Source organism: Erythrolamprus reginae, chromosome 7 (assembly GCF_031021105.1).
Source record: "Erythrolamprus reginae isolate rEryReg1 chromosome 7, rEryReg1.hap1, whole genome shotgun sequence".
NCBI lineage: Eukaryota > Metazoa > Chordata > Lepidosauria > Squamata > Dipsadidae > Erythrolamprus > Erythrolamprus reginae.
Genome location: NC_091956.1, coordinates 69,842,485 through 69,857,047, shown reverse-complemented (window position 1 = coordinate 69,857,047; position 14,563 = coordinate 69,842,485). Strand labels below are relative to the sequence as shown.

Sequence of the window (14,563 nt, the reverse complement as noted above, 5' to 3'; positions counted from 1 at the left end):
CTCTGTGTTTATTTTTTCCAGCTATAAAGTACTTTTGCTTTTACCAGAGTGTCTGGCTGTTTTTTCCAGTTGGTGTTGAGGTCTGGGGAAACCCAGACAGAACACCTATCCTACATGGCAAACAAGGAGCTCTACTCATCAGCGAAGGTCTATGGATGATGGTCAAGAAAGAGACACTGCAAAAATCAGATGGGTCCAGGATTTAATCTGTGGCAACTGCAATGCTATCAAATTCTCCCTCTGATTAATGGCCAATGTCTTTCTGCACACTCCCCATGGCAATTTGAAAGCCATGTTTTTATAAGCTGGCATTTTCTTTCCGAGGGACACTTTATATCAGGAAACAATACTCATTTTAATATTGTAGGTATAAGTTTTTATTGTTAATTATTGTTGCGAATCAAGGCAGGCATTGCTGGAAATGTACAGGTACAAATTTGACAATAAAGATGTCCATGGCTCCGACGTCTTTTTAAAAGTGTAATATACATTTATATCATGTGTTTCCTATCATCAGGTCATATGCAAAAAAGAATCAGGATTTCTTTTTAAAAGCCCTGATCAGTAGGTCTGCAGCTAGCCCAGGAGAGAGGATCCCATTAACGACCTTGTCTTCCAGGGGAGGAATTTGATCCTTCACTTCGGAGTGCTGCCGGAAATGGTCCAACATGCTTTCTTGGATTATATTCCACATCCAAACTTTTTGCTGCCTCCTGCGTTTGGCAAGCAACTCGCCACTTGTAAGCATGAGCCCTTGGAATTCTGTCATCTTATCCCATACATCCGAAATGCCTTCTCCGGTTTTGGCAGAGATGCGCATTACCTATTAGATTGAGAAGATAACTCTACTTATCAAGCAACGTCAATCACATTTGGAGAGGTGGTGGAGAAATTATCCTGATCCAAATTAATGCTATTTAACAAGGGACAATTAAAAAATTATCCCAAGCCACAGATTAAATACTCACAATAATTAACCAATACTAAATATCAGGCCTGTGCAAAACATTTAGAATTGAATTATGGAATTGAAAACTTTGTTCTGAGTCTGGCATTCAAACCAGTTACAGTGATACCTCGTCTTACAAACGCCTCATCATACAAACTTTTCGAGATACAAACCCGGGGTTTAAGATTTTTTTGCCTCTTCTTACAAACTATTTTCACCTTACAAACCCACCGCCGCCACTGGGATGCCCCGCCTCCAGACTTCCGTTGCCAGAGAAGCACCTGTTTTTGCACTGCTGGAATTCCCCTGAGACTCCCCTCCATGGGAAAACCCACATCCGGACTTCCGTGTTTTTGTGATGCTGCAGGGGAATCCCAGCAGCGCAAAAACAGGCACTTCACTGGCAACGGAAGTCTGGAGGTGGGGTTTCCCAGCAAGGGGAGCCTCAGTGAAATCGCAGCATTGCAAAAACACAGAGGTCCAGAGGTGGGGTTTTAAGGACTTCAGTGTTTTTGTGATGCTGCGATTTCACTGAGGCTCCCCTTGCTGGGAAACCCCACCTCCAGACTTCCGTTGCCAGCGAAGCGCTCATTTTTGCGATGCTGGGATTCCCCTGCAGCATCGCAAAAACACAGAAGTCCAGAGGTGTGGTTTCCCATGAAGGGGAGCGTCGGGAGAATCCCAGCAGCGCAAAAATGAGCGCTTCGGCTGGCAAAAGGGGTGAATTTTGGTCTTGCACGCATTAATCACTTTTCCATTGATTCCTATGGGAAACATTGTTTCATCTTACAAACTTTTCACCTTAAGAACCTCGTCCCGGAACCAATTAAGTTTGTAAGACAAGGTATCACTGTATTTTAAATTTATAATCGTCTGTTTTGGGAAGTTCGGAACTGTTTAAAGAAGCCATTTCAAATGGAAACTGCATAAGAGCCAGGGTGGCGCAGCAGGTAGAGTGCTGTACTGCAGGCCACTGAAGCTGTCTGTAGATCTGTAGCTCAGCGGTTCAAATCTCATCACCGGCTCAAGGTTGACTCAGCCTTCCATCCTTCCGAGGTGGGTAAAATGAGGACCCGGATTGTGGGGGCAATAGGCTGGCTTTGTTAAAAAGTGCTATTGCTAACGTGTTGTAAGCCACCCTGAGTCTAAGGAGAAGGGCGGCATAAAAATTGAATAAATAAATAAATAACTGCATAGCTAGAGGTATAACAAGCAGGAAGAGGGAGATTGTGATCCCGCTGTATAGAGCACTGGTGAGACCACATTTGGAATACTGTGTTCAGTTCTGGAGACCTCACCTACAAAAATATATTGATAAAATTGAACGGGTCCAAAGACGGGCTACAAGAATGGTGGAAGGTCTTAAGCCTAAAACTTTTCAGGATAGACTTAATGAACTCAATCTGTGTAGACTGGAGGACAGAAGGGAAAGGGGGGACATGATCAAAACATTTAAATATGTTAAAGGGTTAAATAAGGTTCAGGAGGGAAGTGTTTTTAATAGGAAAGTGAACACAAGAACAAGGGGGCACAATCTGAGGTTAGTTGGGGGAAAGATTAGAAGAAACATGAGAAAATATTATTTTTCTATGTTTCTATGACAAATAGCATTTGGGTAATTTTAGTTTTATTACAAACTACTTTGGGGGAGGTATATCACTAATCATCACACTTGATAAATATATCAAAGGGCAAATATAAATGCTTGTGAAAATTATTTACATATGCTTTATATATTCTCTAAACTATTTTAATATACTAACTTTTGGTCTCCAAGCTTTTGAGCGCTTCTGAAGCAATTTTAAAGCACTAACATATTCTGCTTGAATCCTTCGTGCTGGTACAGTGAGGTCTCCGTCCGCTTTCGTTATAAGAACAAGATCTACCATCTCGATGATACCTCGTTTGATACCCTGAAAAATAAAAATGAACTTAATAACCAAATGAGACTAAAGAACTTTTAAAAGGAACTCTTCATTTTTACAGCATGCAGAGTTTTAAAAAAGCCTAATTTTTAACAATTGCCTCCTGGAGGGAAAATGCAAAATATAAAATGGTTTATCAAATATATAGAAAACATATTGCATATTTGATTTAAAGGATTTCAAAATAAAAAATGTACCAGAACGGAATACAGTGTTTCCTTGATTTTCGCGGGTTCGAACTTCACGAAAAGTCTATACCACGATTTTTCAAAAATATTAATTAGAAAATACTTTGCATTTTTTTCCCCTATACCACAGTTTTCCCCACCCAATGACGTCATATGTCATCGCCAAACTTTCATCCGCCTTTAATAAACATTTTTTAAAATAAACTTTAATAAATAAACATGGTGAGTAATAATCTAAATGGTTGTTAAGGGAATGGGAAATGGTAATTTAGGGGTTTAAAGTGTTAAGGGAAGGCTTGTGATACTGTTCATAGCCAAAAATAGTGTATTTACTTCCGCATCTCTACTTCGCGGAAATTCGACTTTCGCGGGTGGTCTTGGAACGCATCCCCTGCGAAAATCGAAGGAACACTGTATAGATAAAACTTTTGTCCTGTGCTTAAATAACTCAGATGCATTTCTAAAAATCAGAATTAGTGATGCTAATCGTCACAGGGTATATTTATTTCAAATATTTTAATTATCTGTTTAATCAGATGTCGGGAAATATATTAATAAAAATATAAAGCACAGAAAACTGTCCAGAATTACCTAATATGCTAAATATTTTAATATGTTTAACACTTGGTTTTACATAATTTAATTTTAATTACTCAATTTAAGAACAAACTACTACTGTACACCTTTTTATTTTTTGTTTTTATTCTTCTTGTTTTTTACTTTCTGATTACCTATATTGTATTATATTACTGTTACACTGTGAGCCACATAGAGTCGCCTGGAGTAAGACAACATTTAAATTGAGTTTTTAAAATTAAATTATGCAAAACTAAAAGTTAAACATATAAAAGCACCATTATTAGATGAATTGTTTTCAGGGCATATAGGTATTAAAAAAGCAAACAATTATTTATTATAAATAATGAACAATTGTCCACTTAAAGTTGTATTCCTGGGGAATGTACAATAATGAACAAGACAAAATCCTCAATTAAAACTACACTAGCAAAGAATGGTAGAAATGACCGCTAATATTTTTCTTGTCATTTTTGGTAGACCAGCTTGATATGAGCTAGTACCAAATAGCTCTTACAGAAGGCTCCCCAAATGTGACAATTTTAAGACTTGTGTACTTCAACTCCCAGAATTCTCTAGCCAGCACAGCTAGTTGGAGAATTCTGGGAATTGAAATCCACAAGTCTTAAAGTTGTCAAGTTTGAAGACCTCTGTCTTATCGGTTAGAGCAGGATTTCGCATCCTTGGTAACTTTAAGATATGTGGTCTTTAACTCCCAGAATTCCCCAGCCTAACTGGGAAATTCTGAGACTTGAAGTCCACATAACTTTAAAGTTGTTAAGGTTGACAAAACCTGGGATAAGATTTTGTTTAACTCAAATTTTCATGGAATGCAACATCAGTACCTGTAACTCATCACCTCCTGCTGGTGGCAACAGCAATACAAACATATCCACCATATCGGCAACTGCAAACTCTGACTGACCCACTCCTGAGAATGAAGAACAGAAGTAGATTAAGAGTTAAACTGTAAATGTAAATCTCTCCCTGAAGAGATCTGCATGAAGATTGAATAATATATTCTTGGGGCTAATAGAAACATAGAAACATAGAAGTCTGACGGCAGAAAAAGACCTCATGGTCCATCTAGTCTGCCCTTATACTATTTTCTGTATTTTATCTTAGGATGGATATATGTTTATCCCAGGCATGTTTAAATTCAGTTACTGTGGATTTATCTACCATGTCTGCTGGAAGTTTGTTCCAAGGATCTACTACTCTTTCACTAAAATAATATTTTCTCATGTTGCTTTTGATCTTTCCCCCAACTAACTTCAGATTGTGTCCCCTTGTTCTTGTGTTCACTTTCCTATTAAAAACACTTCCCTCCTGGACCTTATTTAACCCTTTAACATATTTAAATGTTTCAATCATGTCCCCCCTTTTCCTTCTGTCCTCCAGACTATACAGATTGAGTTCATGAAGTCTTTCCTGATACGTTTTATGCTTAAGACCTTCCACCATTCTTGTAGCCCGTCTTTGGACCCGTTCAATTTTGTCAATATCTTTTTGTAGGTGAGGTCTCCAGAACTGAACACAGTACAGTGATCTCTCGATTAGCGCGGGGGTTACGTTCCAAGACCTCCCGCGCTAACCGATTTCCGCGTTATACTGGATGCGGAAGTAAAAACCACCATCTGCGCATGTGCGCCATTTTTTCATGGCCGCACATGCGCAGATGGTGGAGTTTGCGTGTGGGCGGCGGGGAAGACCAAGGGGAGGTTCCTTCAGCCGCCCAACAGCTGATCTGCTCCGCAGCGCGGAAGCAGCAAGGAGCCGAAGATGGGGTTTCCCCGTTGCCGCGCTGCGGAGCGGATCAGGTGTTGGGCGGCTGAAGGAACCTTCCCTTGGTCTTCCCGCCGCCCAGGCAAAGGGGAAACCCCAAGATCACTTGCCGCTTGCCGTATTGCAGCTTGGAGCCTTGCTTCGCCTCCTTCGCTGCAATACGGCAAGCGGCAAGCTGCCTGGGCGGCGCTGGGGCCATGCGGAGCCGCTCATCTAGGGGGGCGTGGACCGGCAAGGTGCCCTCCGCTCTCTCTCTTTCTCTCCCTGTTACCGGTGTGGTATAAGAGAGAGAAAGAAAGAGAAAGGAGGGCGACTTGCCAGTCCACGCCCCCCTGGATGAGCGGCCCCGCATGGCCCCAGCGCCGGACTCCGTTGCCGAACGCCGAAACCGGAAGGGGCGAGGTGGGGGGGGGAGAACGGGAGGCTCAGCATTCCGTCAGTCGCAGCGCTGGCTGTCAACTTTTCTTTTTAGCACTGGGGAGGCAAGTCAGCTCCTGCCCAGTTTTAAAAAGAAAAGTTGACAGCCAGCGCTGCGGCTGACGAAATGCTGAGCTTCCCGTTCTCTCTCCGCCCCCTCGCCCCTTCGCCCCCCTTTGTTCCTAGGAGAAGTGCTGGTGAGGAGCAGAAGGTCTGTCTTGCCTCAATCCCCAGCACTTCTCCTAGGAACACAGGGAGGCGAAGGGGCGAGGGGGGGGGGAGAGAAAACGGGAGGCTCAGCATTCCGTCAGTCGCAGCGCTGGCTGTCAACTTTTCTTTTTAGCACTGGGGAGGCAAGTCAGCTCCTGCCCAGTTTTAAAAAGAAAAGTTGACAGCCAGCGATTGTTCCGCTGCCGCCAGCATGGCCTGGCTGGCAGCGGAAGATGTAACGGAGCCCACGGGGGATTCGCCTTCCTCCCACCCGCAGCCGAGACTGATCGTGGGCTCCTTCGCAACCTCGGAGAGCTTCCAGGGCATGAAAGCTCACGAAAACCAGGAAGCTCTCCGAGGTTGCGAAGGAGCCCACGATCAGTCTCGGCTGCGGGCGGGAGGAAGGCGAATGCCACGGGGCTGGGCTCGGCTCCCCCCTCGGCTCCCCCCCTTACCAGCCCCGCCGCGGAAGGCTCCATTCTGTTCCCTGCCGGCCCGATTGAGCGGCCGGCGGTCTCCATTCAGGGAACCGGCACCCAGCGTCCCCACGCCGCCTCCACCTCCCGATAATGCGCCCGACCTCTGCCTCTCTCTTTCTCTCTCATATACCACGCCGGCAACAGGGAGAGAAAGAGAGAGAGAACTAGTGTGGACTTATTTTTTATTTTTTAATATTTTATTTTAATATTTTATTTTTTTAATTAATATTTTTTGAAAAACCGCGTTGCAGCGTTTCGCGCTAATCGAGACCGTGCTAATCGAGGGATCACTGTATTCCAAATGTGGTCTCACCAGCGCTCTATATAGCGGGATCATAATCTCCCTCTTCCTGCTTGATGAAAGACTATGGGTACCCATAGTACTTATGCCTGTTTCCAATAGCATATTACTATAGAGTTGCTGATTTGAATTCCACAAGACGCTTCAGTTATTTGTTCAGTTCCTTCAGCACAGTGTTTTTGGCCACACTTTGATTTTTTTGCAGCTTCTGATGGTTGCAGGGTTATTGTAGTTATTGCATTTAAAACCCAAAGAAACTATCCTTGCTAATAATTATCCCATGTAATTTAGTCTTCCTCCTGCTCCCTAAGGCAGCCAATATTGATTGATTGATTGATTGATTGATTGATTGATTGGATTGGATTTATATGTTGCCCCTCTCCGATCACAATATTTTGTGATGGGTAAGGTACTGGACAAAAAGTGGGGAGACCCAGATTCAAATCCTTCTTCAAACACAGAGGTCAGTTGGTGACCCTGGACCAATCATGACTTGTAAGCTCAAGTCAGCACTAGGTTCTATTACAAGCCAGTTGAAACACATCCACATAAACATGTCACACAATGTTGTGATAGCTTTGCTCTGTGAACTATGGAGGGACATTTATTTGTTATTAAATTAGATTTGGGCACATATGGTGGGGAAAAGGTAGAACCTTAACAAGAACAACATTTTAGATGGCTTTTTCATAAAAGAATGTAACATTCGCTGGCTGTGGAATTCTGGGAGTTGAAGTCCAAATATCTTCAAGTTGCCAAGGTTGGGAAATACTGATTTATAGGACTATACTGGCCACAGAAATGGTTGAAGGAATACTTACTACCTATGGGTTACCCACCTTGAGCTACAGAGCATGTTAGCTAAAACAGACAAGGAATTTCACTCACCTACTGTTTCAACAAGAACAATATTATAGCCGCCTCCTTCACACAGCAAAATGGCTTCATTTGTAGTCCGTGTTACCCCGCCCAATGTTCCTCGGGTTGGAGACGGTCTGATGTAAGCATTCAGATCTCTAGACAATTCAGTCATTCGTGTTTTATCACCCAAGAGTGAGCCTTAAGCATTACAGAAAAAGAAAGACCAGCCATTCAAATAAAATAGTTCTTTGCTCAAAGCAACAGAGACTTATTATTCCAAAACAACTAAGCTATAATATCGTTATCTGTGAAGGGAGAAAATAATAAAACATACTCTATGCTGCAATTGCCACCTTTTTTTTAACTTCCATCACGATCAATGTACTTCCAACATGAGTACAAAAGGGTAGAGATTGTCTTGTGATGGCACAGTACACATTTTATATATATTTTTGCAGCTTATTGTGGAAATTCAATTCAATTCAATTCAATTTATTAGATTTGTATGCCGCCCCTCTCCGAAGACTCGGGGTGGCTCACAACAATAATAAAAACAATATTCCAGCGAAAACAAATCTAATATTAAAAAGCACATAAAACCCTATCATATTTTAAAAAGCAAACAACATATACATACCCAAACATAAATATAAAAAAGCCTGTGGGAAAGGTGTCTCAACTCCCCCATGCCTGGCGGTATAGATGGGTTTTGAGTAATTTACGAAAGACAAGGAGTGTGGGGGCAATTCTAATCTCCGGGGGGAGTTGATTCCACAGGGCCGGGGCTGCCACAGAGAAGGCTCTTCCCCTGGGGCCCGCCAAACGACATTGTTTGGTCGACAGGACCCGGAGAAGGTCAACTCTGTGGGACCTTATCCGTCGCTGGGATTCTTGCGGTAGCAGGCGGTTCTGGATGTACTCTGGTCCAATGCCATGCAGGGCTTTAAAGGTCATAACCAACACTTTGAATTGTGACCGGAAACTGATCGGCAGCCAATCCCTTGCAGATGAAAGTTCTTGGACAAGAAGCATTTAAGATGTTTTCACTAATAGAGAAAACATATCTACTAAATTTTCCCACCATCTTATGCTAATTAATACAGTTGGAACTAACTTTATCAGGCAATCATGTAATTTCAGAAGAGAACTTAATGCAATTCATTTTATCACATTTCTTTATTAATAATAGTAGCCAGTATAATACTGTTGAAGAATCTTGTATCTATGTTCAGCGAAGCCACTTCAGCTGAGCTTTTAAAATATAATTATATTTTCAACAAAAGGGGATGGAACTATTTGATTTGGTTAAAAATTGCTCCATTAAATAAAAACTGCCTATATAATAAATTCTGTATTCATTATAAAAAGAATGAAAAACAAAGAATGCTTTTGCAAACATACTCACCACCAGTAGTACTAGAGGAAGGATCGACTGCCAAGACAGATACTTTGTGTTTCCTTTCGGTCAGCAATTTCCCAAAACATTCAATGAATGTTGATTTTCCAGCACCCGGGGGACCAGATAATCCTAAGTGGCAGCAATATCATCAATATCTATCTGATTTTATAAAAATAGTGAACAAACTGATACATTTCAGGTATGTACCGGTAAGCAACGTATTTTCTACCAACATTCCATGATCTGTTTTAAGCAAAACACATCTATCTATCTATCTATCTATCTATCTATCTATCTATCTATCTATCTATCTATCATCTCTCTCTCTCTCTCTCTCTCTCTCTCTATCTATCATCTCTATCTATCTATCTAATCTATCTAATCTATCTATCTATCTATCTATCTATCATCTCTCTCTCTCTCTCTCTCTATCTATCATCTCTATCTATCTATCTATCTATCTATCTATCTATCATCTCTCTCTCTCTCTCTCTCTCTATCTATCTATCATCTCTATCTATCTATCTATCTATCTAATCTATCTAATCTATCTATCTATCTATCTATCTATCATCTCTCTCTCTCTCTCTCTCTCTCTCTCTATCTATCATCTCTATCTATCTATCTATCTATCTATCTATCTATCTATCATCTCTATCTATCTATCTATCTATCTATCATCTATCTATCTATCTATCTATCTATCTATCTATCTATCTATCTATCTATCTATCTATCTATCTATCTATTTATTTATTTATTGGATTTGTATGCCGCCCCTCTCCGCAGACTCGGGGCGGCTAACAACAGTAACAAAACAGTATAATCCAATACTAAAAATCAGTTAAAACCCATTATATAAAAAACCAATCATACATACAGACATACCATGCATAAAATTTTAAAGGCCTAGGGGGAAAGTGTATCTCAATTCCCCCATGCCTGGCGGCAGAGGTGGGTTTTAAGCAGCTTACGAAAGGCAAGGAGGGTGGGGGCAATTCTAATCTCTGGGGAGAGTTGGTTCCAGAGGGCCGGGGCCGCTACAGAGAAGGCTCTTCCCCTGGGTCCCGCCAAGCTGCATTGTTTGGTTGACGGGACCCGGAGAAGACCCACTCTGTGGGACCTAACTGGTCGCTGGGATTCGTGCAGCAGAAGGCGGTCCCTGAGATAGTCTGGTCCGGTGCCATGAAGGGCTTTATAGGTCATAACCCACACTTTGAATTGTGACTGGAAACTGATCGGCAACCAATGCAGACTGTGGAGTGTTGGTGTGACATGGGCATATTTGGGAAAGCCCATGATTGCTCTCGCAGCTGCATTCTGCACGATCTGAAGTTTCCGAACACTTTTATCCAAAGTTACACATGTATTTATAGCTTGTCAATTTATGTACATCTGGCATCCTTTGTGCAGCCCGACTCTAACCTTCTATTACTACAGGATAATAAAAAGGAAGTTATTGTTATTATTATCAACAAGGGCTGAGAAACAATGAAGTCACCAGAGGGGAAGGGATTGGCCTTTCATTCTTCCTTTCAGCTTCTTAGATTTTTTATTACTGGATACTCAACTCACTTAGATTTCTTCATATCTTAAAAATAAAGAGTAACATTGCTCCATTGTGGTTTGTTAATTTGCTGGAAGGGCACCAGAGTTGGCAAAGCAGGAGCTAATCCATCCAACAACTAAAAATTGAATTCACCGATTGAGTTCAAGAAATTCACATTTTCAAAAATAAACCTGACATGATTTCTTTTTCTCTACCTAGAAACAAATTATATAGAAGCATGTTTTATAGTAATGTTAACTACGTTTTCTGGAGTTAAAGGAAACCAAGCAGTGGTAAACTAAGCAGCCTAACACGGAACAGAGTAGAGTAGAGTAGAGTAGAATTCCTTTAAGAGAAAAAAGACTTTAGAGGGAGCAATTTTAGAAGCATTTGAAAGTACAGTGATACCTTGTCTTACAAACTTAATTGGTTCCGGGACGAGGTTCTTAAGGTGAAAAGTTTGTAAGACGAAACAGTGTTTCCCATAGGAATCAATGGAAAAGCGATTAATGCGTGCAAGCCCAAAATTCACCCCTTTTGCCAGCCGAAGCGCCCATTTTTGCGCTGCTGGGATTCCTCTGAGGTTCCCCTCCATGGGAAACCCCACCTCTGGACTTCTGTGTTTTTGCGATGCTGCAGGGGAATCCCAGCATCGCAAAACGAGCGCTTTGCTGGCAATGGAAGTCTGGAGGTGGGTTTCCCAGTGAAGGGAACCTCAGTGAAATCGCAGCATCGCAAAAACACCGAAGTCCTCGAAACCCCACCTCCAGACCTCTGTGCTTTTGCAATGCTGCGATTTCACTGAGGCTCCCCTTGCTGGGAAACCCCACCTCCAGACAAAAACAGGTGCTTCGCTGGCAATGGAAGTCCAGAGGCGGGGCATCCCAGTGGCGGCGGCGGGGTTTGTAAGGTGAAAATAATTTGTAAGAAGAGGCAAAAAAATCTTAAACCCCGGGTTTGTATCTCGGAAAGTTTGTATGACGAGGCGTTTGTAAGACGAGGTATCACTGTATAATGCCTTGAGATGACATTCTACCTACCTACCAGAGGCAAATTTCACAAGGCAGACATTCAGCAATAGTATCAAACTTACATCGTATAATAATCAACATTGTAAACTTTGGAGTTAAATAAACTGTTAACACAGCACTAGGCAAATAAGAATGCTTTGAATCAGAACAGCAATAACTGCACAAACAAGAAAGAACTGACCCACTCTAAAGGCTAGTGGCTTTCCTTTATTTAACTGTTCTTGTTCTCGGTGGTGGGATAATACCTTCTGGAGAAGAACTTGAGCTACTTGTTTTTTCCTCTTATGGGTTGATTCTATCAGTGTAATGGCTTCCGCCAGACAGGCCCTGTGACCTTGGATCAGTCCAGTGTATAGCATGCTCAGAAGTCTTTGCTCCTTGTCAGAGAGCTCAGGTGTTTGCTGTTGGGCTGCTGCTGGACACCGCAGCCCAGATCTCAACCCAGTTGAAAACACCCTCCTCCATTTACAAAAGGATTGCGGTGAATTAACTTGCTGACCGTATGGAAAAGCAAACCCACTGCTAGATTTCCGGTAGAGGTTTTCCAAAGGAGGCTTCCAAACGTTCTTAAGAAGCTGGTAGAGAGGAAACTGCAGCAGCCTTGATGTTTTATTCATTTTGTTTTGAGCCAGAAACGGCCTGTTTTTAAAGAGCCTAATAACGAAATAAAAACAATTTTTCCACATTATTTTTCCTTAATTTTACCACCGTAAGAACTTTGTGAATAGTGAGAGATTAATTTGAAGTTTAATGATTTAACTGTAGACTTTAGCCTCAGCCTCTTCAGTTCTGTTTCAACGTTCTACCTGTCAATGACTACTTCAGCTTCAATCGCAACAACACAAGAGCACGCAACAGATTCAAACTTAATGTTAACCGCTCCAAACTTGACAAATATGACTTCAGCAACCTGTATTTTATCTTAGGATGGATATATGTTTATCCCAGGCATGTTTAAATTCAGTTACTATGGATCTACCAACCACGTCTGCTGGAGGTTTGCTCCAAGCATCTACTACTCTTTCAGTAAAATAATATTTTATCACGTTGCTTCTGATCTTTCCCCCAACTAACCTCAGATTGTGCCCCCTTGTTCTTGTGTTCACTTTCCTATTAAAAAACATTTCCCCCCTGAACTTTATTTAACCCTGAATGAATAAATCCCAAAATATTTTGAACTGATATTGATATTTTAATTTATATATATGCTACGGTCTATCGTCATTCATTATAGCTTCATTCTACTTTGGAGAGAAATGTAGATTTCACCAGAAGAGCCCTTCACTCCTCCACTCGAAACAGAATACTCTACGAGACTAGACTTTCAATCCTGGGCCTAGAAAGCTTAGTACTAAGACGCCTTAAACAAGATCTAAGTATTGCCCACAAGATCATATGCTGCAATGTCCTGCCTGTCGTTGACTACTTCAGCTTTAACCACAACAACACGAGCACACAACAGATTTAAACTTAATATTAACCGCTCCAAACTTGACTGTAAAAAATATGACTTCAGTAACTGAGTTGCTGAAGCGTGGAACTCATTACCGGACTCCATAGTGTCATCCCCAAACCCCAAACACTTTACCCTTAGATTATCTACAGTTGACCTATCCAGATTCCTAAGAGGTCAGTAAGGGGCGAGTACAAGTGCACTAGACTAGAGTGCCTTCCATCCCCTGTCCTATTGCTCTCCTCTATCTCCTATACCTTTCTTCTATTCCTATATCTCTTCTTCTATTCTTTCATTGATATGTTCTATTACTATATCTTCTTTTCTATTCATTCTTAGATATATTTTACTATGAGTATCTCCTCTATAACCTTCATCATGTATTTTACTATGTGTATATAGATATATACCCACTAAAACCCTCATTGTGTATTGGACAAAATAAATAAATAAAAATAAATAAATAAATAAATAAAAATCTACATGCTGACCGCGAACCCACAAAAATGAGTTTATGTATCAAGGTAGCCCATGTTTATCTTAACAATGGCTATAAAAACCCATTCCAAAATCAATCTTGCAAGTACTGTAATGCTGTATTAAAATTCAGATGACGTTCCATGCCAAAATTTATTTTCTTTTCAAACGTAAGAAAACAAGTAAACACACTTCTCCATTACTGACACGGAACGAAGATCGCCACCGCCCGACAACCCGATCAAAGCACTTGAATCTTAGGCAGACATTCCCTTTACGGACACGTGCACCCACCAAATAGAAACAACCTCGTCTCCAGTGTCACATCCACGCAGAATTCACCCCACTCTTCCACCTTGCTAACAATCTACTAGACTGCGCCTGCGTGACAGCCCGGGAGAGGGCTGCGGCGCGCCATTTACGCAAGCGCAAGCGAACTCTTCACTCTCATTGGCGTTTGCAGCAGGCTATGAGGAAGTCATAGGGAATAGTTATTTTGGCTACACCTCACACTTCCCGGGCTGAGAATGGATGTTTGAATGTCTGTTATTACAGTAGTATTTTACTCTTTAACCACTCATTCTTAGAGAATGAGTGTGATTCACTGTCATTGAGACTTCCGGTTCCCAGTCATTGAGTGTGTATCGGTGGGTAAAGAGATGGAGGGGGGGGGGAAGAACCTCACTGGCAGATATTGGGGGGAAGAGGGGGGTTGTAAAAGGTTTTTTTTAATTTTTCTACACTTTTAAACAGTGCAATATCATATACCTGCCATCTTCAATATAATACAATGAATTTGCATTTATATTCTGTATTTATCATCCAACAATATGCCGCCTCCTTTATTTTTATCACCTGGAAAACTTTCATATCAATTTTTTCAATATCATTATGCAAACTTACAATACTATTTGCAATTAACATCTCATCTATTTGCTTTCACTTATCAATTAAATTTTATTT

At 41.3% G+C, this 14,563-nt stretch overlaps 1 protein-coding gene across 3 annotated transcripts; it reads right to left on the bottom strand.

The window, feature by feature from the left end:
- Nucleotides 1–353: 353 nt before the first annotated feature.
- On the bottom strand, nt 354–13,990 carry MMAA (metabolism of cobalamin associated A). 3 transcript variants are annotated; one of them, XM_070757785.1, is made up of 7 exons: nt 13,895–13,990; nt 11,852–12,324; nt 9,097–9,219; nt 7,719–7,889; nt 4,484–4,569; nt 2,713–2,862; nt 354–823 (listed from the first exon to the last, which is right to left on the bottom strand). In XM_070757785.1, the coding sequence occupies exons 2-7, from the start codon at nt 12,285–12,287 to the stop codon at nt 536–538; spliced, it is 1,254 nt and encodes a 417-aa protein (XP_070613886.1). In that variant the 5' UTR covers nt 12,288–12,324; nt 13,895–13,990; the 3' UTR covers nt 354–535. The 3 variants fall into 3 exon arrangements, with proteins under 3 accessions (XP_070613886.1, XP_070613887.1, XP_070613888.1); XM_070757786.1 differs by having other exon boundaries at nt 13,808–13,953; XM_070757787.1 differs by lacking the exon at nt 11,852–12,324 and having other exon boundaries at nt 13,895–13,945.
- Between the last annotated feature and the right edge of the window lie 573 nt (nt 13,991–14,563).

Coding starts and splice junctions, on each gene's coding strand:
- MMAA (XM_070757785.1), bottom strand. CDS start 12,287: ATGAATAAAACATCAAGGCTGCTGCAGTTTCCTCTCTACCAGCTTCTT. Junction 4,570..7,718: donor TGTTCTTGTTGAAACAGTAG/GTGAGTGAAATT, acceptor CTTCATTCTCAG/GAGTGGGTCAGTCAGAGTTT. Junction 2,863..4,483: donor CAGGAGGTGATGAGTTACAG/GTACTGATGTTG, acceptor TTTATTTTTCAG/GGTATCAAACGAGGTATCAT.